The sequence below is a fragment of the Desmodus rotundus genome, chromosome 3, assembly GCF_022682495.2.
Source record: "Desmodus rotundus isolate HL8 chromosome 3, HLdesRot8A.1, whole genome shotgun sequence".
Classification (NCBI taxonomy): Eukaryota; Metazoa; Chordata; class Mammalia; order Chiroptera; family Phyllostomidae; genus Desmodus; species Desmodus rotundus.
The window spans coordinates 140,255,553-140,278,158 of NC_071389.1; the positions used below are offsets into that span (position 1 = coordinate 140,255,553).

At 42.5% G+C, this 22,606-nt stretch overlaps 1 protein-coding gene across 2 annotated transcripts in view; it reads left to right on the forward strand.

The window, feature by feature from the left end:
- The first annotated feature begins 567 nt into the window (after nucleotides 1-567).
- GRIP1 (glutamate receptor interacting protein 1) overlaps nucleotides 568-22,606 on the forward strand; it is a 649,796-nt gene continuing 627,757 nt past the window's right edge. For both annotated transcript variants that reach the window (XM_045184615.3, XM_045184618.3), the window contains exon 1: nucleotides 568-1,318. In XM_045184615.3, the coding sequence (XP_045040550.1) occupies nucleotides 1,261-1,318 (58 nt within the window). In that variant the 5' untranslated portion in view covers nucleotides 568-1,260. The remainder of the gene's footprint in view (nucleotides 1,319-22,606) is intronic.

Genomic DNA, 22,606 nt, shown 5'->3' on the forward strand with positions numbered 1-22,606 from the left:
GTAAGTCAGCAGGACATGCAGTTGCCAAGTGTCATTTGGAAGACTGTCAGGAGCCCCTCCTAGTCTTACCCTTTCGAAATCACAAGCAAGTGCCCTCCTGTCTGGGCAGAATCTTTCAGGCTCTACTGTTAGGCTGCCCGCCCCCCCGCCCCGTCCATTCTTCCACCGATATTCTATGAGCCCATGACAAGGGGAAGCAACTAATCATAAAACCTGATCATAAAACCCTTCTTATCCTTTAAGACGCGATGAAATATTCACTCTGTCAAGGTCTCCTTGCTTCATTTGAAACAAAAGAGGTTCTCTGCTCACACCTTTCCCACCCCACCAGAAAAATGCATTCCTGAAACTATTGCTGGTCATTCCGAAAGTTGCTATTTCCCTTAGTTGAGGGGCGAACTCAGAGAATCCATAGCTGCAAAGTCTGGACTTGGGGGAGGGGGCGACGGGCAGGGCGGGGAGGGGGAGCAGCAAGGAGGAGGGACTAGAGGGAAGGACACTGCCCTCCACTCCTGTGAGGTCGTCGCCTAAGCCGGCGGAGCGGCCAGTTGGCTTCGGCGAGGGAGGAGTGGTGGCTGCGGGGCAGCGGCGTGGGTTCCGCACCCGCGGCCGGGTGCCAGGCGCTGTACCTGGCGGGCCCTTCGCAGGCCTGCCGCCCGGGGCGCGGAGGGTGTGAGCGCGCGCGCCCCCTCCGTGCCCGCTCAGCTTCGCGCGCGTCTCGGGAGAGGCTCCGCCGAGAGGCGGTCGGGGAACCCGCAGCCTCAGTCCACCCGCCGGCGGAGCTTTGTGCGGCGGCTCCGAGTCCCACCTGCTGGCGGCGGGGAGACAAGGAAGGGGAAGAAGCAGGAGGAGGAGGGGAAAGAGGCGGTGGCGCAAGCCCACTCCTCCCACCAGCGCCCACCTCCCGGGGGCTCCGCAGCCCCCCGCTCTCGGCCTGAACGCGCCCCCCGCCCCCCGTCCCCCGTCCCCGGCCCGGCCTCGCGTCTCCACCGCGGCAGCCGCCGCTGCAGCCCCTGTAGCCCGGCCCGGCCGGTCCGGCCCGGCCGCCGCCACCCGGGGCCGCCGGCGAGTTTGAGGCGAGCGCAGGGCGCGCGGCGCCGCCTCGATGTGCCCGGGAGCCGCCTCGGCGCCCCAGCCCCGCTGAAGAGCCCCGAGCGCGCAGCGGCCGGCGGGAGAGGGCGAGAGCGAGCCTCGGAGACAGGGCTCGAGCCAGCGAGCGAGGAAGAGCGAGCCTGAGAGCGAGCGCAGAGAGCAGGCACCATGCCGGGGTGGAAGAAGAATATCCCCATCTGCTTGCAGGCGGAAGAGCAGGAGAGAGGTGAGTGAGGCGCAGCGCGGGGCAGGCAGGGACGGGGGTCCGGGCCGGGGGCCGCCCCCCCGGTGCCTCCCTCTCCCCAGTTCCCTCCCGAAGTGTTCGCCGGCCGACGGGGGAGGGGCGCCGCGCCCACTGGTGCCGCGGGCGAAGCCAGGCAGCGGCGTGCGAACTCAGATTTCTTTTTCGGGGGGAGAGGGGGGCGGTGGGAGAAAGGGGGGGTAAAGGGATGGTGGTGCAGCAGCCAACTTCTCGCTTAGAGAAAGATATTTCTGGGGAAAACAGAAGGGGAACTCCAGCTTCTCCAGGGCCCGCTCACACGTGGAGCCTGGAGCCGCTGTGTGCCAGGTGGGTGCTGGGGGTTAGGGTGGGGGGTGGGGCCCTGCAGTGCTTTAAGTGACTTTCCAAACTTTCCTCCTCCTCCTGCGGTCGCCTTTGCGGTGTCCCCGTAGCTGGGTCAGCTTCGATGGTGCTGCCAAGACCAAAGTTGCTGGAGATTCTGGTTGGAGGAGGAGGAGGAGGAGGAGGTGGAGGAAGAGCGCGGGGGCGGGAAGTGGGCGCTGCCGCAGGTCTCCCGAAGGGGTAGTGGGAGGTGGAAGGCTGTCGCTAGGCTGAGGGGCTGGGACTGGGAGTGACGCCTCTGAGATGAGTTATGCTCGAGCGTAGTCCCGGCTGTCAAGTTAATACCGCAGGACTGCGGGCTTTTCACAGTTACTGTCTATTTTCTTTGAAAAAGCGGCTCTCCGTGCCAGGTTACTTGTAGATCTTTTGTGTTTCGGCCTGACCAGAGTGCTGGGCTCATTGCTTTTCAGTGACTTACGGAGAGGAAAGTTGAAGGCCCTTTGCACCTTAAAGGCTTAGTGCTGTTGAGGTCATTTTATGGTGTTTGGTTTGTGCCGAGGTTGGCCAGGGAGTTCAGCTTGGTAACCTGGATATGACATACCGAGTGCACCAGAATTTCCAATACAGGCCCCAAAGGGCTGGAGAGGTGTGCGCTGTGGCTCTGCTAGCATCCGGAGGGACCCTGGCTGGCAAGGTCCTCCAGGGTTATTCCTCTGCTCCTTCCACCCTGGCCTGCCTGTGCTGGCTTTCAGGAAAATGCTTTAGACTTGGATGGGTTTCAGGATGCTGGCTTCTCATGGGCTGTGGCTACAGTGGGCGCTGAGGTTAAAGGGTCCTGCCAGGGTAGGTGGGTGAGGAAAGCAGGAGGCCAGTCTGGTGTTTGAAGGCATAGTTGTCAGGGAAGCTTACTCCAGCAGCTTCATGATTTGGTATGGAGGGTGGCTTGGTTATTGAGCATGCCAGAAGTTTCGGGCTTTTGAAATAGTGCTTACTACTGAAGAGCCAATGCACGGCTTCCAGCTTTTCTCTAGGTGGCACAACCTGTTTAATGACTCAGGGAATTCATCCCTTTTAAACCACTTCCTTAATAGAAATGTGTGTACATTTCCAGCACATTTTCTGGTGAGCGACTTTACGTTTAGCTACTCAAAATGCATTCCAGCCTTAGAAATGCTCTTCCCTTTAGTTAACTGTATCTTAAAAGTTGCAAATAGTGGTGCCAGTTTGTAACAAGGTAACAGCACTAAATGCAAGCGCTCTGTCAAGCATGGAGTGAGCGTCACAGTGCACTTGGTGTGCAGTGTATCTGTTTGCTAAAGAAAACACCGCAGTGCTGCCAACAAATTTAATGGGAATGCTGAAATGAGTAGATTTTTGGATTGTGACAAAATATATCTTTTAGAAATACATGGTAACTTTGAAAGGTGATCAGCTAATCTGTTTGGTGGAGATAAGACTGAATTTTCTCCAGAAGGTAAAAATCTGAGTCAGAAGTTGTGTATTCTGCCATATCTTCTCCCATGGGAGAAAAAAGGGAGCCTTTGTTAGTTTATGTCTTTTTTCACGTTAAAGTTTTCTTTCTTTTTGCTTATATCATGTGATGCTTTTTAAATTGGTATTGGTTTTGTTTGTTCGTGGTACTTATTTTTGAGGTTCTGCTTCAATGGGAATGCATAAATACATGTGTTTTGTTTCTTTTAAAATCTCCTACTTTGTGCTTCAGTTGTGTGTATACATATAAAGATATTTAAATTAACTGATTTTTAATGCATGTGTCAGAGCCCACTGCTTGAGACTGGCTTATCTTTTCGAAGGAATTTTATTGTAAAGTAATGACTGATGTTTTCTATTTGTATGTGAAATCAGATTGCATTTAACTTTTTTCTTTGGAATTTACAAATTTAATTGAGTCAAATAATATTGAATCAAGTTCTTGTTAAATATAAACATAAAGATTAAACTATCAGGCTGTGGGGGCAGGGGACAAACACCTTTTAAATTTTGTCCGGGCATAACATTCACCAAAAAGTCAATTTCTAATATGTTACCATTAAATTCTAAGGTTCGATGTACTCATATAAGCATTGCTCTTTCCACATTCTCTACACTCAATGTACATTTAAATATTCTAAAACCCATTATGGAGACGGCTCTTAACATTTTTTTATGCAGATTTTATTGAGCTAAATCTCTATAATGCAAATTAATACAGGCTGCTAGCTTCTTTAAGTACCACGTATTTGAGCAAGTATTTCTCAGTATTATCCTTTTTTAAAAAAATATACTAAACTCAAAGATTTAGGAAACTCACTTTCCTGATATTGGCACAGACAAAGAGAGGTTTGGCCAATCTGTATAAACTCATGCCATCCCTGCACAGCATTTGTAACCTGGGTTCGTCTTGAAGGCCTCTGTGAAGATGATACTGAGTGAACTATTGCTACTGCGTGCAGTGCGAACAGGGAGACCGTGCCATGTGATTGTTGCAGTAAATGCAGTCGCGTCCAAATGACATGTTAAGATCCCCTCATGTACAGTGACATACTAGTAAAATTCAGGACACATCTCTCTGTCCTCCCCCCAGTTTTCTGCCTGAGCTGATAAACCACCTATTACACTTTTGGGTAACTGTTTTGGGAGAAGTAAAATGATTCTGAAAACTGTTCTATTTCATGTCTCTTGCAATCAAATTAAATTAAGTACTTTATTAGTTGTTTATTCTTCTTATTAGCTGATCATATGTAATAGGACTATAGATGTTAAGGAAAATCTCAGTGTAAAGGAATAGATTCCTCAGTAATTAACAATGCCTTCCGTTTGCCTTGTATGCATACAAACATGTGTACAGAGTCCGGCACACATAACTTCCTTTTTTATTACAAAGTCTTTTATTACAAAATCATAAGCATGTAATTCTGTAACATAACAATATCGCACTCAAGCACACCATATCACATTTTAGGTGGAATGTTCAAATTAAAACTGTAAATTGTTATACCCATATTGTTACCCTACCAACCTCACTCAAGCAGGCGTTACTTCTGCTGGACCCTGTATGTTCACCAGGGGAAAGTGTAGGCATTTCGTACAGCTCCTCTTCCTCCTGCCTTTCTGCTCGTCTCTCGTACGTTGTGGAGGTTTACAAGTGAACTCAGGAACTTCTCTTTAGACTTCTGGAGGAATTACTGTGTCTGAGATTTTGCTTCCATTTTGTTGAATGAGAGTATTTGAATATCTTAGCTATAAAGAAGTAGCTTTTATAAAATATCTGTAAGAAAGTGTAGGAGTCTTAAGTAGTGTGCCTTTATTATTGCGTTGGTCTGTTTCATTTCCCACATCATGAGACAGTCTAGTGACTCTGCCACACACAGCCTGCTTAACAAAAAGTCCAGTTTGAAAGTTGAGTTTCGACTTGTTAGCGCTGTGGGGAAAGGAGTGGAAATTAAACGCATGGAGAGTTTGCTGTGTGTCGAGCACTGTGCTCGATGTTTCTCAGGCATTGTTGGGTGCACCCTTGCCACGTGCCGGTAAGGTAGGTATTATTATTATTTACCCTGACAGATGAAGAAACTGACCATCAGAGAAGGAATAATATTTAACTAAAATTGCAAAGCTGAGAGCAGTTTCTGAAGAGATAATTCAAAACACTTAAATTTCCTGAAATGAAAATTTTAATTATATTTCATCGTAACATCTTATGGGTTTTTTTTAAACAAAATTGTAATAAACTGCACCAAATTTTTCATTAGAAGAGTTTTAAAGTCACATATATTTGGAAGAGGCTTCCATGGTATATTTTGGGCTTTTCACAAACTGACTTTGCTACATAGTTTTATTAACTTTAACCATAAGCATTGAAACACTAGCATATCTTTAAGTAGAATTATTTGACTAAACTTAAAAAACTCATTTAAGTGAGTGGTTTTGCCACCAAAGATTTGGCATAATTACATAGTTTTCCTCCTTTTCAAAAAGTATTTTTCTGGAAGGCAAGAATTAACAAGAATTAGGTATTCTTCCTCAGTGCAGCAAACTGGGAAACTACTGTATTGTGCATTTTCTCTTTCACCAACACTTTATTTAATTAAAACCATCCATCTGAACTCTCAGCTGGACCATCTCTCAGAAGGCCCAGTGGCCAAAGGGACTTGAGATGCTGCTTCCTTCTGTGGCTGCCTGATTGAAAAAGTGGTATCAACAGTAATTGGTAAAGGATATTGAAAATTGAATATCATGAGTTCTAAAACTGTTATATTAAATGCGGGTGATGGCTGATGGTAGAAGGCATTTAGGACTTCATCAATTTATTTTCAGTTAAATTATAATAGTAGTTTAGTAATACAAAGTGCAGAAGTAATAGTAATACAAAGTAACACATCTAACAGAGAATGCTATTCAAATGCTAAAGCAAAACCTGGTTTTCACTGTTTTATCTTTCATTGAAGTGGATTTCTTCTTAAATTCAAAGGTTTCCTAAGTATACAAATGTGCCCATACACTTTTCCTTATTCAAGAGAGCTGCGTGTTTAGGCGTGTCAGTGGCCAAACAGTGCTGTCTGTTTTATGGGAAAGTTAACATTTTTAAATATATCTACCAATTAAAATGCACCCAATTGCCTTTCAGTTCAACAGTGATTAAACGTTCCGCACCACATCAGGTGTTGAACAGCATGTGAAGACGCGGCTCCAATCCTGGGTAGGTTCCTTGACCACACCCAGCAGACAGGTGGCCCACAAGACACTGGAAGTTGAATAGCAGCGGGTTTAAATCCACTTCAGCACTTCCCAGCTCTTTTTACTGGCAGAGCCATTGTATTCTCTTCTTTAAGATGAGGACAAGTAACATCCTCCTCATGGGAAGATTAAATGAAATTACCAAGTGTGGGGGAATTTATGGCAGTAACTTGCATAGAGTTACCATTAATTTTATATGTTCATATAGATATGTAAACTCAACACCTCAGGGTGTCCTGATGATGAAATGATAATTTTTATTCTTTAAAGACTTTCTATATTACTAAAAAAAAAAGGCCAGTGTTTTATGAAAAGCTACACTGAAATACAGACCTTTAAAAGGCCAAGGTCTTCGATATATTCTACTCTGACTCTCATGAAAAAGAAGAAACTCCAGTGTAGAGGGAAATGTATCCAAGGCAACATTTGGTACATTAAGGAAACATTTATTGGCCACTCACTGCCATGATGGATACTAGAGATGAAGAAATCATGGCTCTCATTTTTGAGGAGAGTCAGTTATATGACAGGTAACTCAGGTACAGCCTCCCTCCCCCCGTGCAGATTAATGCTGAGGGAGCAGAGAAGAGGGGTGGAATGTGCGGAGGGCAGGTGGGAAGAAGGAAGATTTTGAAGACAGTTCTCAGAGGAGGTGGGGCAGAGGAAGTATTAAAAGATTTGAAGGAAGGGGAGGAGTTTAGAAAGTTGAGGGGGGATGTGAGGGTGGATATTTCAGACAAGGGGCCTGGTGTACCCCAAAGCTCTGTGGAAACAGATATTCCAGGAGCCACTACTTATTTCGTAAGGGGCTGAAATACAGAATATGCACATACATATTGAGTGTTGAATATGAATATGCATTTCCCCATGAAGTGGGGACAGTGGGTGGGAGAAGATGAGACTCTCCAGCCAGCTTTGGAAGGACCTTGCAGGCCAGATTGAACAGTCCTGATTGTATCCAGCAGGTGATGAAGAGTTGAAGGAAGGACTCCCAAGAAAGAAGTGAAGGGATCAATCAGATTTGCATCTTAGGTCACCTGGCAGCAAGCAGGAAAGGTTGGAAAAGGGAGGGATGGAGGTAGGGTGGGGATTAGGTAAGAGGCTACTGTCCTGTTTCAGGCCGTGCAGAGATACTCAGGAGGTGACTTGGTGAGCAGGTGAATGTAGGAAATGTGGAGGTGTAGGGCTCTGGTTTGGGTAGTGATTAGAGTCAGAGTTGTGTCTGGAGACCCAGTGCCTGGTTACAAAGCCTCATATTCTCTCCACCACATATTGCCTTTCTTTTCCCTCTCCTCCCAAATCTCTGTAGGGAGAAAATGGAAACATGATCTGGTAGAATAATGTAAAAATAGAGGACCACCAAAGTGGTTGGGTACCAGCCTGGGGCATGATGCTAGCTTAATATACATTCGTTTTTTGTTTTAATTATATAAAATCCATATGATCTCTAATCCTAAAGGAAAAACAATTATTATTCTATGCATTTATCTCCTAAAACTACTTTGGAATTTTAAGTGATTTTTTTTAAACTGGAAGAGAGAAAAGTAGTAATTATTTTATACAAATGTCTTCCCCAGTAATAGAATTGGGTGGATTTAAAAATTACTAATAAAGTTTTAAATACTTTTTATACTGGACTCAAGATTGGAAAACCAGAATTGAAGTTTTCTCTTAGCTGTGTTCCTGATTATTTGGTCTAAGCACAAACTGCTTGTCTGAACTGCCCTTTTCTCGTCTGTCAAGTACGGATGATTCTGGGTATACTAACCGCCAGGGGTTATGTTGCTGGTGAAAGCTATCATTGTTACATGGTTACAATGCAAAGGGAAGAAGTTGTTGAAAGACTGAGATTCTTGAAGTACTTTTGTCTGTGAGTTGGTGCTTTCCAGATGGAGGCATTACGTGTGTAACTTATTTCATAAACTGGAAATTTTCATTAAAAAATCTTAATTCTTAGTCCTCCAAAATGAAGTTCAAATATGTTATGTTTCCCCTGTAGGCTTCCATTTGTAATAAAATAACTCAAATGATGCAAATTACAATACATAGCCTTCACAATTCCTCAAGGCAGCCTCTTTCTTGGCTGTGCTTGGAAAAGTCCAGCTCAGATGCTGAGCAGACCCTGCCTTTACCCACTGCCCCTCAGTTCCTCTTCTCTCCGGTCCAGGCTTCTGACTCCAACCCAATACCCAAGATAGCCTTACTTCTCTGATTGAATCATTCTAAGGGAGATCCCCACTGCCGACTTTTAAAATTTATTACTCTATTTAAATATTTACTAACATGAAACTAGGACTAAATTCCTAATGGTTATAGTTCTCATCCAGCCACAAAACCAAAACAGATTTTACCAATGAAATACAAACAAAACTACCAAAAAATCAATAACTTTAGTTAACATTTATTTCGTGTAACTCGATATTGTTTGCTGGATACTAAATCCCCTCTTGCAGTGTGAATATGGTACTCGTTCTATGGAAAAGAATATTGTCTTCTTTTTTTCTTTTTAGTTGAAGTCCTATGGAACCTTGGTTTTAACAGCTTTTTATCTCTTTGGCCGTGAGCACATCATTTGCATACAAAGTCCTCTATTCTCATTGGTCTGTTTTGCAACATTGTGATCCTAAGTACGAAACCCAGCGTGGCACTGTGGTTGGTGGCAGTACTAGGCAGCGAGCTGATCTACAGTAGTACTTTTGAACTATTTGTGGTAGGGGAGAGGCCTTTTTTAAAAAAAAATCTCAGTCTGGTATATAGTCCTGAAGCACACTGAGTGTGCCATGTGCAGCTCCCACGTGTGTCTGACCACATGTGTGCTTGTCCACGTCCTGTTCCGTGAGATGAGCTCGTTCACCACAGACTTAGATGTTGGGCAATGTCACATTGCTCTAGGATTCCTAATCGCCTGCACTCACTTTCGGTGCTCACCCAACCATGGACAGGCCATAAACAGGTTTCTGCCTGGCGTTATCCACAGATCACATTTCTTTCTTAAACATTACATTTAATTTTAATTTAAAAAAATTATAATTCCTTTCATTTTATTTTTTAATGGTTTACCTGATCAGTTTAATCTTTTCTGTACTTTTTTTTAATTATATTTTATGGATTATGCTATTACAGTTGTCCTGATTTTTCCCCTTTTGCCCCCATCCACCCACACCCCCCACTCCCCCAGGCAATCCCCCCACCATTGTTCATGTCCATGGGTTATGAATAAGTTCATTCGCTACTCCATTTCCTATCCTGTACTTAACATCCCCGTGGCTATTCTGTAACTACCTATTTGTCTTCTTAATCCCCTCACCTCTTCACCCATTCCCCCATATGCCCCTCCCATCCATCTTCTGTTTCTGCTCTTCCTGTTTGCTTAGTTTGATTTTTAGATTCAATTGTTGACAGGTATGTATATGTTGCCATTCTTTTATTCATAGTTTTGATCTTCTTTTTCTTAAATAAGTCCCTTTAACATTTCATATAATAATGGTTTGGTTATAATGAACTCCTTTAGTTTTTTCTTGTCTGGGAAGCTCTTTATCTGCCCTTTGATTCTAAATGATAGCTTTGCTGGACAGAGCAATCTTGGCTGTAGGTCCTGCTTTTCATGACATGGAATATTTCTTGCCAATCCCTTGTAGCCTGCAAAGTTTCTTTTGAGAAATCAGCTGATAGTTTTATGGGACATCCCCTGTAGGTAACTAACAGCATTTCTCTTGCTGCTTTTAAGATTCTCTCTTTATTTTTAACTTTAGCATTTTAATTGTAATATGTCTTGGAGTGGGCCTCTTTGCATCCATCTTGTATGGGACTCTCTATGCTTCCCGGACTTGCATGTCTATTTCTTTTACCAAATTAGGGAAGTTTTCTTCATTATTTTTTCAAATAGATTTCCAATTTCTTGCTCTTTCTCTTCTCCTTCTGGCACACCTATGATACGAATGTTGGATCATTTGAAGTTGTCCCAGAGGCCGCTTACACTATCCTCATTTTTTTTATTCTTTTTTCTTCTTATTGTTCTGATTGACTGTTTTTTTATTTTTGTTTGTTTTTTTTTGCTTCATTATGTTCCAAGTCATTGATTTGATTCTTGGCTTCCCTGTAAATTGTTCTTTATTTTTTTAATTAGTGTATCCTTCATTTCTGACTGGATCTTTTTTATGCTGTTGAGATCCTTACTAAGTTCCTTGAGCATCCTTACAACCAGTGTTTTGAGCTCTGTATCTGATATATTGCTCATCTCCATTTTGTTTAGTTCTTTTTCTGGAGTTTTGTTCTGTTCTCTCATTTGGGCCGCATTTCTTTGTATCCTCATTTTGGCAGCCTCCCTGTGTTTGTTTCTATGTATTCAGTAGAGCTGCTACATCTCCCGAGCTTGGCATGTGGCCTAATGGAGTAGGTGTCCTGTAGGGTCCAGTGGCACAGCCTCCCCTATCACCCAAGCTGGATACTTGAGGTGCACCCCTTGTGTGGGCTTAGTACTCCCTCCTCTTGTAGTTGAGCCTTGATTGCTGTTGGCAGGTCCATGGGAGGGATTTACCCAGGCCAGTCAGCTGCAAGAACTAGCTATGACTACTGACCACCAACATTTGCCCTCCCCGGAGGATCAGCTGTGCACGGGCATAGTGGTGATCTGATGTGGTCTGCAGTTGTCCACTGGGTGTGCAGGTTCTGAGGTTTTCCGGGTGGGACAGGGCAAGGTGAGCCCCCATCTGTGTTTCACCCGGTGCCACCTGCTGGAGCTGTAATGCAATCTGAGATGGCTGCTACTTGTGCTGGGCTTGGAGGTTCCCAGGGGAAGCCAAGCTGTGAATCTCGGCTGGTTCTTGCAAGTGTCGTGCCTGGGGCCCCTTAGCAAGAGGTATGGGGGGCTGGCTGTTGCTTGTTTGATAGGATTTAGTAAGTTATGAAGCATGAACCAAGACCAGCCATTAATATGGAAAACCAGCTTGGGTGGGCCCGTAAGTTAGATAGGAATGAGACCGTGGGGATCTCCAGGGTGGGGTAAACAGTGTTAGCCAGGTTGATGGAGTACCAGTTATGTCAGCAGCCTGTCAGCTCTGTGGCTCTGTGGAGGGAGGGTTCAGACATGGGACATTAGCGCACCTCTCTATCTTGAAGAAGGCTGTCCCCCAGCTCTAACCTTGATGCCAGACACTTCAGTTTCTCCCTGTATGCCACTGATGCCTTTTGAGCTGCTATCCCAGCGCTGGAGCTCAGAGGGAGCGAGTCTGATTAAGTCTGTGTGTGAGTTCTTTAAGAGGAACTGCTTGGGACTCCAGAAATTTCTTCTACCAATTCAATCCCCACTGATTTTTGCAGCCAGAAATTATGGGAGCTTATCTTCCTGGCACTGGGACCCTGGGCTTGGAGGCCTGGTGTGGGGCTGGGACTCCTGGCTCCTGAGATATCCCTCCTGAATTTTTATCCACCACACGGGTGGGATGTGGGACCAGCCCATTCCGCATTTCTGTCCCTCCTACCAGTCTAGATGGATGTGGTTTCTTTAATTCTTTAGTTGTCACATTTCTATTCAACTTGATTTCTGACAGGTCTGAGTGATGGTTGTTCTATATTTTAGTTGTAATTTTGATGTGGTTGTGTGAGAAGGCAATCTGTGTTTACTGATGCCGACATATTGACTGGACGCCTGGAATTTCTCCAGATCACATGTTGAATAGTACTGGATTAGAATATGTTCATGTAGCTGGGGTTGGGGAACAGAGTCTAGAAGGATGGGGGTGTGTGTATATAAATGTGTATAGTACTTTTAAGATGTACATAATTTATTTTCTATAGCTGCTTTCATCTTACCTTCAAGATCTCATTCCCACTGAAGATGGAAACCATCTGATGGTGGACCTGGAAGGCGTTGCGCTGAATGAAATCAGTGTGTCAGAAAAAGACAAGTACCATATCATTTCACTCATACGTAGACTCTAATGAACAAAATAAACCGACAAACAAAATAGAAACAGACTCATAGGTAGAGAACAGACTTACAGCTGCCAGAGGGGAGGGGGTTGGGAGCTGAGTGAAAAAGCTGAAGAGATTAAGCAAAAACCAAAAAACCCCCAAAACAAACAAACAAAACCTCAGAGACAGAGCAACAGTAAGATGATTTCCAGAGGGAAAGAGGGGTGGGGGAAGTAGAGGAGAGTAAAGGGGGCATAAATGGTGATGGAAGGAGACTTGACTTGGGGTGGTGAGCACACAATACGATATACGGATGATGTAATAGGATTGTATACCTGAAAGCTATATAATTTTATTAACCAGTGTCATCCCAAAAAATTCAATAAAAAAGAAAAAGGCAAAAAAAACCCCAGCACATTAGTCTCCGGTTTAAAAACTCTTTGGTTGGTTCTCTTATTTCTCAAGGATTTCCTCTTCTCTCATTGGCAAGATGGCATTTGGGTGAAGGGGAAAGCTCATTGTTCTCACGGCACTGGGTCAAGGGCATTTCATTCACTGTGTGACCCTCACTGAGTTCACTGCTCTGGACTTGGCACACTCTGTGACTGGGCGTTGTGCCCTGGTTCCAGTGAAGTGAGACTGTTCCCGTTTGGTCTTGTCACCTTGGTAGCTGGCCCTCGCCATTGTGTCCAGTGGCACCTTCGGCAGATATCACCACTTCATTGCTTCAGCGCCGTGTTGAATGCTGCCTGTGTAAAGAAGGGACCGTCATGCTAGACGATGAGTGTTATTGGTCAAAACACTCACTAATGCTCTTAAAGCTACACAGGTGTTAGTTTTTCTATCCTTTTGTACTTGTCCAGGAGTTCTGAATTCTTGCAGGATATTGGCCACTTACATCGGATCTTTTGTCTCCCTCCCCTCTCCCTCCCTTTTCCCGTTCTCTGCTGTACCAGAAATCTGGAGTGGCTTATGTGACTTAAACCCTTCAAACTGGAAGGGACAGGAGTCAGAAGGGTGAATGAATGATATGGGGATGAGTCCTATTCTCATCATTATAGGTGGGCACCTCTCCCTACAATCTGAACATTTCTCCCTTAATAGTTTATTTTAAGTCTACCCTTTATATTTCATCAGCATATGTGTGAACGTGAGAACTGACATATTCTCAGGATTGGTAGTGTAACTACAATGTGCATTATCTATTAGATATTGATGTGTTTTAAAGGTTTACTTTGTATTTTGTATAAAGACATTTAGACACTAGATATACTAAAGACTTCGTGTATGAGTTGATATTACAATTAATAATTTGGCCCTGGCTGGTGTGGCTCAGTGGACTGAGTGCCAGCCTGTGAACCAAAGGGTCACTGATTCAATTCCCAGTCAGGGCACATGCCTGGATTGTGGAACAGGTCCCCAGTAAGGGGAGGTGCGAGAGGCAGCCACACATTGATGTTTCTCTCCCTCTCTTTCTTCCTCCTTTCCCCTCTGTCTAAAAATAAATAAATAAAACCTTTTAAAAATTAATGATTTGGTTTTTTATTGGCTAAGTGTTCATTTCTTTCACAATTGTTAAATATAGCAGAGTGACAATTTGACAGAGTTTGACAGCATAAATTACTAGAGTTTTTATCTTTTTAAGGCACAGTTCATCATTTGAGAAAAAGTTAATATAGTTTTCCCCTGCTAGTACATTAAAGAACAGCGATAAAACAGTAAAAATAACATAGGTAAACATTCAGATAATGTGGAAGATATTTATTTTTCTATTTTTCTGATATATAATCTGTGAATAGCATTCCTCCTTGATATCTTTTAACATTAAGTATTTATATCTCCTGCTACTGATATTCAGAAATTCCATTAAAAAAGACTGCACTAATATCTTCATGAAGTCAAATTCAGTCACAGAATTTCTACATTGCCCTCTTATAAAGTGTCAGGATTATCCACTAAAAGAGAGTGGCATTTAAAATTAGATTTTTCAGATGAATTCAAATGTTTCTTTTTAAATGTATAATTTTCTAGTAAATGCAGAGCACATTTTCATTAAACGAAAACCTTGAACAAGGCAATATAAATTTAGTTTCTTTGTTACTATTTCACTTCATTCCTCCTATAATTTTAGTTAGTAGAATGAAAATTTGCCAGGCTAGAATCAGACACCTGTAGTGCTCCATCTGCTGAGATAGCACCTCATCTGGCTTTGTTAGTGATCTTAGATGCAAATGTGTGTGTGCATGTGTGTACACACACATACATAAATACATAAACACCTTGCCACTGAAGGGTAGCTCTGGTTTTGTGTGTGTGTGTGTGTGTTTTTTACCAAAAATTACATAAAATTACTGAGTATGATCTGGACTCTGCATTCAATGACTGCATTTACTCAAAACCCTGCCCTCTCATCCTCTACTGATTATACTGCTGATAAAGGAGGGAGCTCAGTTCAGGTTTCCATAACAAAATACCACGGACTGGGTGGTTTAAATGACAGAAATTTAGTTTTTACAGTTCTCGAGGCCAGAAGTCTTGGGTTAAGGGGCCGGTGTGGTCAGCTTCTGGTGAGAGCTCTCGTTTCAGGTTGCCAGTGGCTGCCTTTTCACTGTGTGAGTTCACATGGCCTTTCCTTGGAGTATTCATGAGGTAGGGGGATGGAGAAAGCTCTCTACTCTCTCTTCTTATAAGGACACTAATCCTGTGGAATTAGGGCCCCATCTTTATGACCTCATTTAACCTTACCTACATTTTGGAGGCCTCATCTCCAAATACAGCCATACTCTAAGGGCTTCAATGTATGAATTTCGGGTGGTTACAATATTCGGTCCATAACAGACAGGAGCAGAAGATTTAGTCAGTGGCTTCTATAATGTTCCTATGAATTTCATCTTTAAATGTCTGGAAACTGCTCCTTTTGGGCAAAAGGCGATGCCCTGCTTTTAACATTATGGCTTCCAGTGGGCAAAAGACTTGAACAGACACTTCTCCAAGGAGGACATACAGAGGGCCCAGAGACACAGGAAAAGATGCTCAGTATCGCTAGCCATCAGAGACATGCAAATTAAAACCACAATGAGATACCACTTCACACTAGTCAGAATGGCCATCATATACAAAGCAACAAACAACAAGTGTTGGAGAGGATGCGGAGAAAAGAAAACCCTGGTGCACTCTTGGTGGGAATGCAGACTGGTGCAGCCACTGTGGAAAACAGTATGGAATTTCCTCAGAAAACTAAAAATGCAACTGCCTTTTGACCCAGCAATTCCACTGGGAATATACCCCAAGAACCCTGAAACACCAATCCAAAAGAACCTGTGCACCCCAATGTTCATAGCAGCACAATTTATAATAATCAAGTGCTGGAAGCAACCTAAGTGCCCATCAATAAATGAATGGATCAAAAAACTGTGGTACATGTACACAATGGAATACTTTGCAGCAGAGAGAAAGAAGGAGCTCCAACCCTTTGTGACAGCATGGATGGAACTGGAGAGCATTATGCTAAGTGAAATAAGCCAGGCGATGAAAGACAAATACCATATGATCTCACCATTAAGAGAAACCTAATCAACAAAACGAACAAGCAAGTAAAGTATAGTCAAAGACATTGAAATTGAGAACAGGCTGACAGTGACCAGAGGGGAGAGGGGAGGGGATAATGGGGGAAAAGGGTGAAGGGTTTACAGGAACAATTATAAAGGACATATGGACAATAACAAGGGGGGGCATGCAAACATGGAGGTGGGGAGGTCTGGGGCAGTGGGGTGGGGTGGGGGGAAAACGCAGAAAACTGTACTTGAATAATAATAAAAAATGTTATAAAAATTAGAGAATAATGAAATTTTTTATAGGCTGGTGTTTTTTTAAAGTTACTTAGCACTATAGTATTATTTTCAATGTGGACAGCAGATTTTTATCAGGAAAATATTACAAAAGCAATAAACATAGTTATTTAAAAAACAAACAAACATTATAGCTTCTGAATTTTTTTTGATAGTTTTCCTATTGAGTATCTGTGTCCCCTCCATTTGAATCTGGACTTTAACCATTTGGGCATGCCGGACGTGATACTGTGTGAATTCTATGCATGGGATACAGAAGACATGCAGCTTCCCCCTTATTAGCTGGAACAGTTATGTTTAGATTCCTGAGCCACTAAATGGCTCTACTGCTTCTGAGTACCCTGAGGCCACCAGGTGAGGAAGCTAGTTCACCTGGAGAGGCCAGGTGTAGGTGCCCTGGTTGGCAAGCTTGGTCTTCCCAGCTGAGACACCCGACGTGAACAAATGAGCCTTTAGATGATTTCAGCCCTCAGTTGTTGGAGTTGTCCTCAAAACTATTGAGTTTTCACAGCTGAGGCCAGAGGTAACAGGGAATAGACAGATACAAGCCATTCGCATTGTGTCCATTCTGAATTCCTAGCCACAGCATCTATTAACATAATTAAATGGTTTTTAAAAGGCAGCTAGGTTTTGGGGTAATTTGTTTCACAGCAGTTCCTTCTCTCTCATTCTGTTGCATTCTCTGGCACTTATTGTTTATCATCAGCAAAATCCTTTCAGGGGTGTCTAACCTTTTGGCTTCTCTGGGCCACACTAGAAAAAGAGTTGTATTGGGCCACACATTAAATACACAAACACTAATGAAAACTGACAAGCAAGAAAAAAAAAAGGTTTAAGTAAACTTACGATTTTGTGTTGGGCAGCATTCATAGCCATCCTGGGCCTTGGGTTGGACACCCTGTCCTCAGTCTCCTGCGTTAACTTCCCCTTCCCCTTATTCTAATTGAAACTTGACTTACGCTTAGGGCATTGCTTCCTCTGTGCCCTCTCAGGTAGTGGCGGTTTCCTTTCACATACCCCTGCAGACGGGGTACAAGGTCCTTTTGTTCTTCTTTGCTACTTCCACACTGCTCTTTCCTCCTTTCCAAAGATCCCTAATTCTGAATCTTGTGACATCACACTGCACAAACTGCTGTTCCTCCTTGTCGAAGTCACTTCAGTCTATGGCCATTGTAACTCCTGGCTCACTACCACTTGTTCCCATGCTACTTCTGTCATAATTCTCGGTGACTTCATCATTCACGTAAATTGTCTCTCTCCTTTCCTGGTTTCTCAGTCCTCTGTCCTCCTCTCTTTCAATTTTTATATCCATGGTACCTCATTTCCACGGTCACACACAGACCAGCAGTTCTCAGTGAGGTCCAATGGCCTCTGTGGGTCCGTAAGGCACTTTTCAGAGATTCTCTTAGGTTAAAAACCATTTCAGTAATAATAATAATAATACAACATCATTTCCCTTCTGAGCATTCATTTATTGGAGAGTGCACAGTGTAGTTTGCAGGGACTATGTGATATCTGATGAACATCTTCATTCTGGCAGCTAATGGAATGTGTACTTGAATATTTCTTATATTTAAATTTTTTCTCTTGTAGTATTAACATGATAAATATTACTGGATATAATCCACATAACCAAAAGTGTTTTGGAGTCCTCGCTAATTTTTAAGGGTGTCGTAAAGCCATCCGAGACGAACATGGCTGAGAACTGCTGACCTACACTTTGCAATCACAGTGACTGCAGCCCACCTTGTTTCATCTTCAGCACCCTGCTGGCCAGTCATTCTCTCTCTTTCTAACTCAGTCTCTGTCATCCTGACGCCAGCAATCAATCCTTCAGTCCCACTGGGACCTAAACTCCATGGACTGTACTGCCTTTTGTACCATTCTACACCCCTCTCACATCCTCATTTCCCTTCTTCCCAACTTAAAGTCCTTCATGTATCTTATTACCAGTCTGTTGGGTGTACTCTTAATGTCCTCTTCCCTCTCTCATTTTGTAGGGTTCATCTGGAATACCTGGTTAAATCCAACCCTACCACTCTAGTTTGTGCCTGTGTACTTTAATGTGGTTGGAGAAAAGCACTCAGCCAAGCTAAGTGGTTTCACTTTAATTTCATGATCACTAATCTCAGATGGGCCTTCAGTGCTGCCGGGTCTTCCAGCTACATTTCCTTGGTCGATTCATTCATGACCTCTCCCTTCCCAAATGATGAATACTTCCCACTCCCTCCTTTTCCCTCAAATCTTTTTAAAAACAGATTTTACTTATTTTTAGAGAAAGGGGAAGGGAAGGAGAAATGGAGGGAGAGAAATGTCGATGTGCAAGAGAATCATTGCCTCTCACACACTCCCAACCAGGGACCTGGCTTGCAACCCGGGCATGTGCCCTAATCAGGAATGAAACTGGAGACCTTATGGTTTGGAATTTGGCACCCAACCCACTGAACTACACCAGTCAGGGCTCTTCCTCAAATCTCCAGTACCTCCTCTTCCATTCTCTTCCTCACCTGAAGCCTCTGCTTCTCATTTCACTTAGAAAATAGAAGCAATTAGAAGAGAACTTCTGCTTGAATTTGTGCTCATGTAACCCTGTCTTCATTCTTGTTACTGTGGTTGAACTTGATTCACTTGGCCTCTAAGCCATCACATTGTATTCTCCTGCTCCTCCATCTCATTTGGTGGTTTTCCCCTCAGGTCCCTGCTGTCTAAATATAGTACACCAGGGTTTGGTCTTTGTGCCTCCTCTTCTTTCATGCTCTTATCCGGTCTCATCAATATGCTGACCATCCCAAATTTGTTTCTCCAGCTTAGTCCTTCTCCTGAACTCCAGGCTTCCCAATTCACCTTTCAACCTCTCCATTTTCACGTCTAACAGACAGGCATCTCACCTTACATATCTGTAATCACGCTTCTGATTCTCTCTCTCAAACCTGCTCCTGTCTCGTGTGCCCCATCTTGATATATGACAAATCCATCTTACCCCTTGTTCATGTCAAAGCCCTTGGTATCTTTCTGGGCTCCTCTATTTCTCTCCCACTCCACATCTGAAATGTCGGGAAATTCCATTGACTCCACCTTCAAAATATATCTAGGATCTGCTTATTATCACCCACCTCCATCATGTACAACTCAGTTCAATCCACCCTCATCTATTTGTACCTAGATTATTGCATTCTCTTCCTAACTCGTTTTCCATTTGTCCCCTTGTCCTCTATTCTCACAGCTATTTTCTGCAGAAAAGCCGCAGTGATCCTTTAGAAACATCTCAGATCTGCTCCAAACTGTTTCATGGCTTCCTGTCTCTCTCAGACTGAAAGCCAAAGTGTAAGGCCCTACATTACCAGGCTTCTGGTTACCCACTTGTCCTTATTTCCCCATACTCACCCCCCATTTACTCTACTTCCGTCACACCAGCCATAGGAACACCACATTCGCTCATGTCTCAGGGTCTTTCTCTGCACTTACCCCTTTGCCAGTACGACTCCGTCTCTGATCTTCTTCAAGTCTTCGTGAATGTAGCTCTCCTAGTGAGGCCTTCCCTATCTTAATTGAAATTGCAACCTCCCTAACATTTCCCCTCTTTCTTTAATTTTTCCATGTTTATTTTATTTACTTATCTGTATACTATTTATTTATTTATTTGTACATTGTGTGTGCCTATTGTTAGTGCAAACTCTGTGAGGGCAGGGATTGTCATCTATTTTGTTACTGCTCTATTCCCAGCGTGCGGAGGAGTATTTCGTTCATAGTAGCTGCTCAGGAAATATCTGACGATTTGAGGCTCTAAGGCAGTGTTACTAAAAGAGTCAGAAAGGATTTTCAGATGATAGACTGGTTACGTTCATATTTAGGTTTTCCATTACTTTCAAGGTTTATGTTTGAGTTTTGAGCATCTTGATGCCAGGGGAAAGAGAACCAGGAAAATTTTTAGTGCCATATTAATTTTGGTCTATCTAAAGAAGCATCAGGGACCTAAAAAGACTACTCTTATTCCAAGAGAGGAAGGTGGCCGTTGAACAGGGAGATTCTCTTCTACCAACGATCATCTGTAGACTGGCTCATGAAGATGTTCTCTCACATCTAAAGCTACAAATGTTTTCTGCTAGAATTATCCTCTGTTGATGATATAGTTGATGTTTTAAAGCATGAAAATGATGGAAGGGTGTTTTACAGTGAAAATCTTTTTCTTGATATTCTAAGACATGATTTCTCTGTCAGCTAGTAGCTGTGTCGTACTTTTCTGTGTCCACCCTGCCAGCCACAATGCAAGGCTTGATGTAGATATTTAAGATTTCTTAAGGGAATGAATATGAGACAAAATGAGTTGGTACTATGAAAAATTATGCTAGGAAAAGGTTAGGACAATCTTCCGCTCTCTGTCTAGATTCAAAAGCTATGTAAAAGTCAATAGTATATTACCACTTGGTACTAGGACATATCACTGAATTAAATCATGCAATTGTTTTAAGTGAAAACTAATTTTTGTTTTTATTATATGTGGCATTTGAAAAAGGTTTTCTAAGTACAAGGTGTTTTTTTTTTAAAAAAAAACAAACATAGTTTACACGTTTTCTTATCTCTCTCTCTCTACATATATATTTTAAATTTGTGATTCTTAGGAAAGAACTGAAGGCAATATCTTTCTAATAGCCTTCTTTTGTCTCTAGATAAGCCTAATAGGTTTTACCAGTGTATAATAACATGCCAGTAAAATGAAGATTAGTATATTTTGCCCTAATTTTTCTAAGCCAATTCATTGTACTCTAATGGAGTGAAATAAAAAATGGTCTTTAATTGAATAATTTATTATGCCATTTGTTTTTTCTTAATATCAAACACAGGAAGTAGTACTTAATCAATTTCCTTGCTTATTACTGAGACCAAAGGGCTGTGTAGTATATGGCAAGCCTATTAGGGAATGTTCATGTATTTTTGGGAAAACATTTGTAATGTTATTACATAGCATCATTCTTTGTTCTAAGGCTGCATTGATACATACATGGACTCTTAACTGCATCATTTTTTTTTTTTTAGATAGAGTTGATTGCATGGTAAAGAATCTCAATTCACCATAATCATGAATCATACTTAGATTAAGGCTGTTGGTTTAATGCAATAGTTTTTGCCCCCAAAGCACCTCTTTAACAACTGTTTTTCCCAGACTCCTATTGCATGTAAATGGTCATTTCTTGTGATTCAGTGTTTCTTTAATCTTAAAGGATCTGTAGTCTATCTCTAAATTCCCAAGGTATTTTCTTGGTTTCTCCCCTTACCCCCCAACATTAGAATGTCAGAATAACAATCAGTTCTACTAGGCCACTATAATTTTTTGTAATGCCTGGCCCAAAATCTCAGGCATTCAATGAACACTAGTTAATTGATCGATGTAAACCCCGACTCCTCCTGTAGGCTGTTGAACCCAAGGAAGACTCCTGAGTGAACTGAAGGCCCTCATGGACTCTTCTTCATGTCACTGTGCAAGAGAGTGGAAAACATTGTCAAGTGATCAAAATTTTTCCTTTAATTATCACGGGAAAACAGTTTAGGAAACTTGATTTTACTGCAGGCTAGTTAGAGATTTGAGCCCTTAGAGTCAGAGTTGGATTTGAATACCAACTTCTACACTAAGTGGCTCTATGGCTTTGGACAAACTATTTGACTTCTCAGTTTCTTCCTTTGTAAACGGACCATAACGACACCTACTCTGCAGGGTTGTAATCAGTTTTAAGAGTATCCATAAAAGTCCCTGTTAGTGGTAGGCCCTCAGTAATGGTAGCTATATATAGAACTGTGAAATCGAGATGAGTGTGCTAATTACAAGATCATATACAAGAGGAAGTCCGGGTTTTCATGTTCTTGTGGGTAGTGCAATTACCTGAGGGTTGCTTTAGAAGCTAGGTTCCAGGATGTTTTTAAGATCCCTGTATTTCATGAGCCGTAAGAGTGATGTTCACAAATTTCTCATGCTGAACTAAATATTTGGTAGCACAGGGACAGTTGGTTAAAATGGTTGAAAAAATAATTATGCACATAACCTAGAGACTTATTGAGGCTAATTGGTGTCATATATAAAGGCTCCAAACTCGCTGTAGAAAGAACTAAGTTTACCTGGGTAAAAGGATTGATTATAAAACCACAACTGTTTATTCTGTTGCTGGTACGTGGTTCAGCCTGACATCAAGCTCTTGAATCAGAGTTTCCCACTTCTCCTCCTGTCAGTGACTTCATTCAAAGAGTAGTTTTGTTCAGTGTGAGGCTTTTAATATTTGTTAAACCAACACAAATAATCATACACCAAACAATTTATTATCTTTCAGTTTACAGAACCTGCAAAGATGCGGATGATTTAGATTTTCGCCAATACTTCAATCACACAAAAATACTAAATGAAACAAAACAAAGCAAAAACTGCAGAGTGCTCTGTAACTTGAGGTTGTGGAAAACCTAACCTGGGATC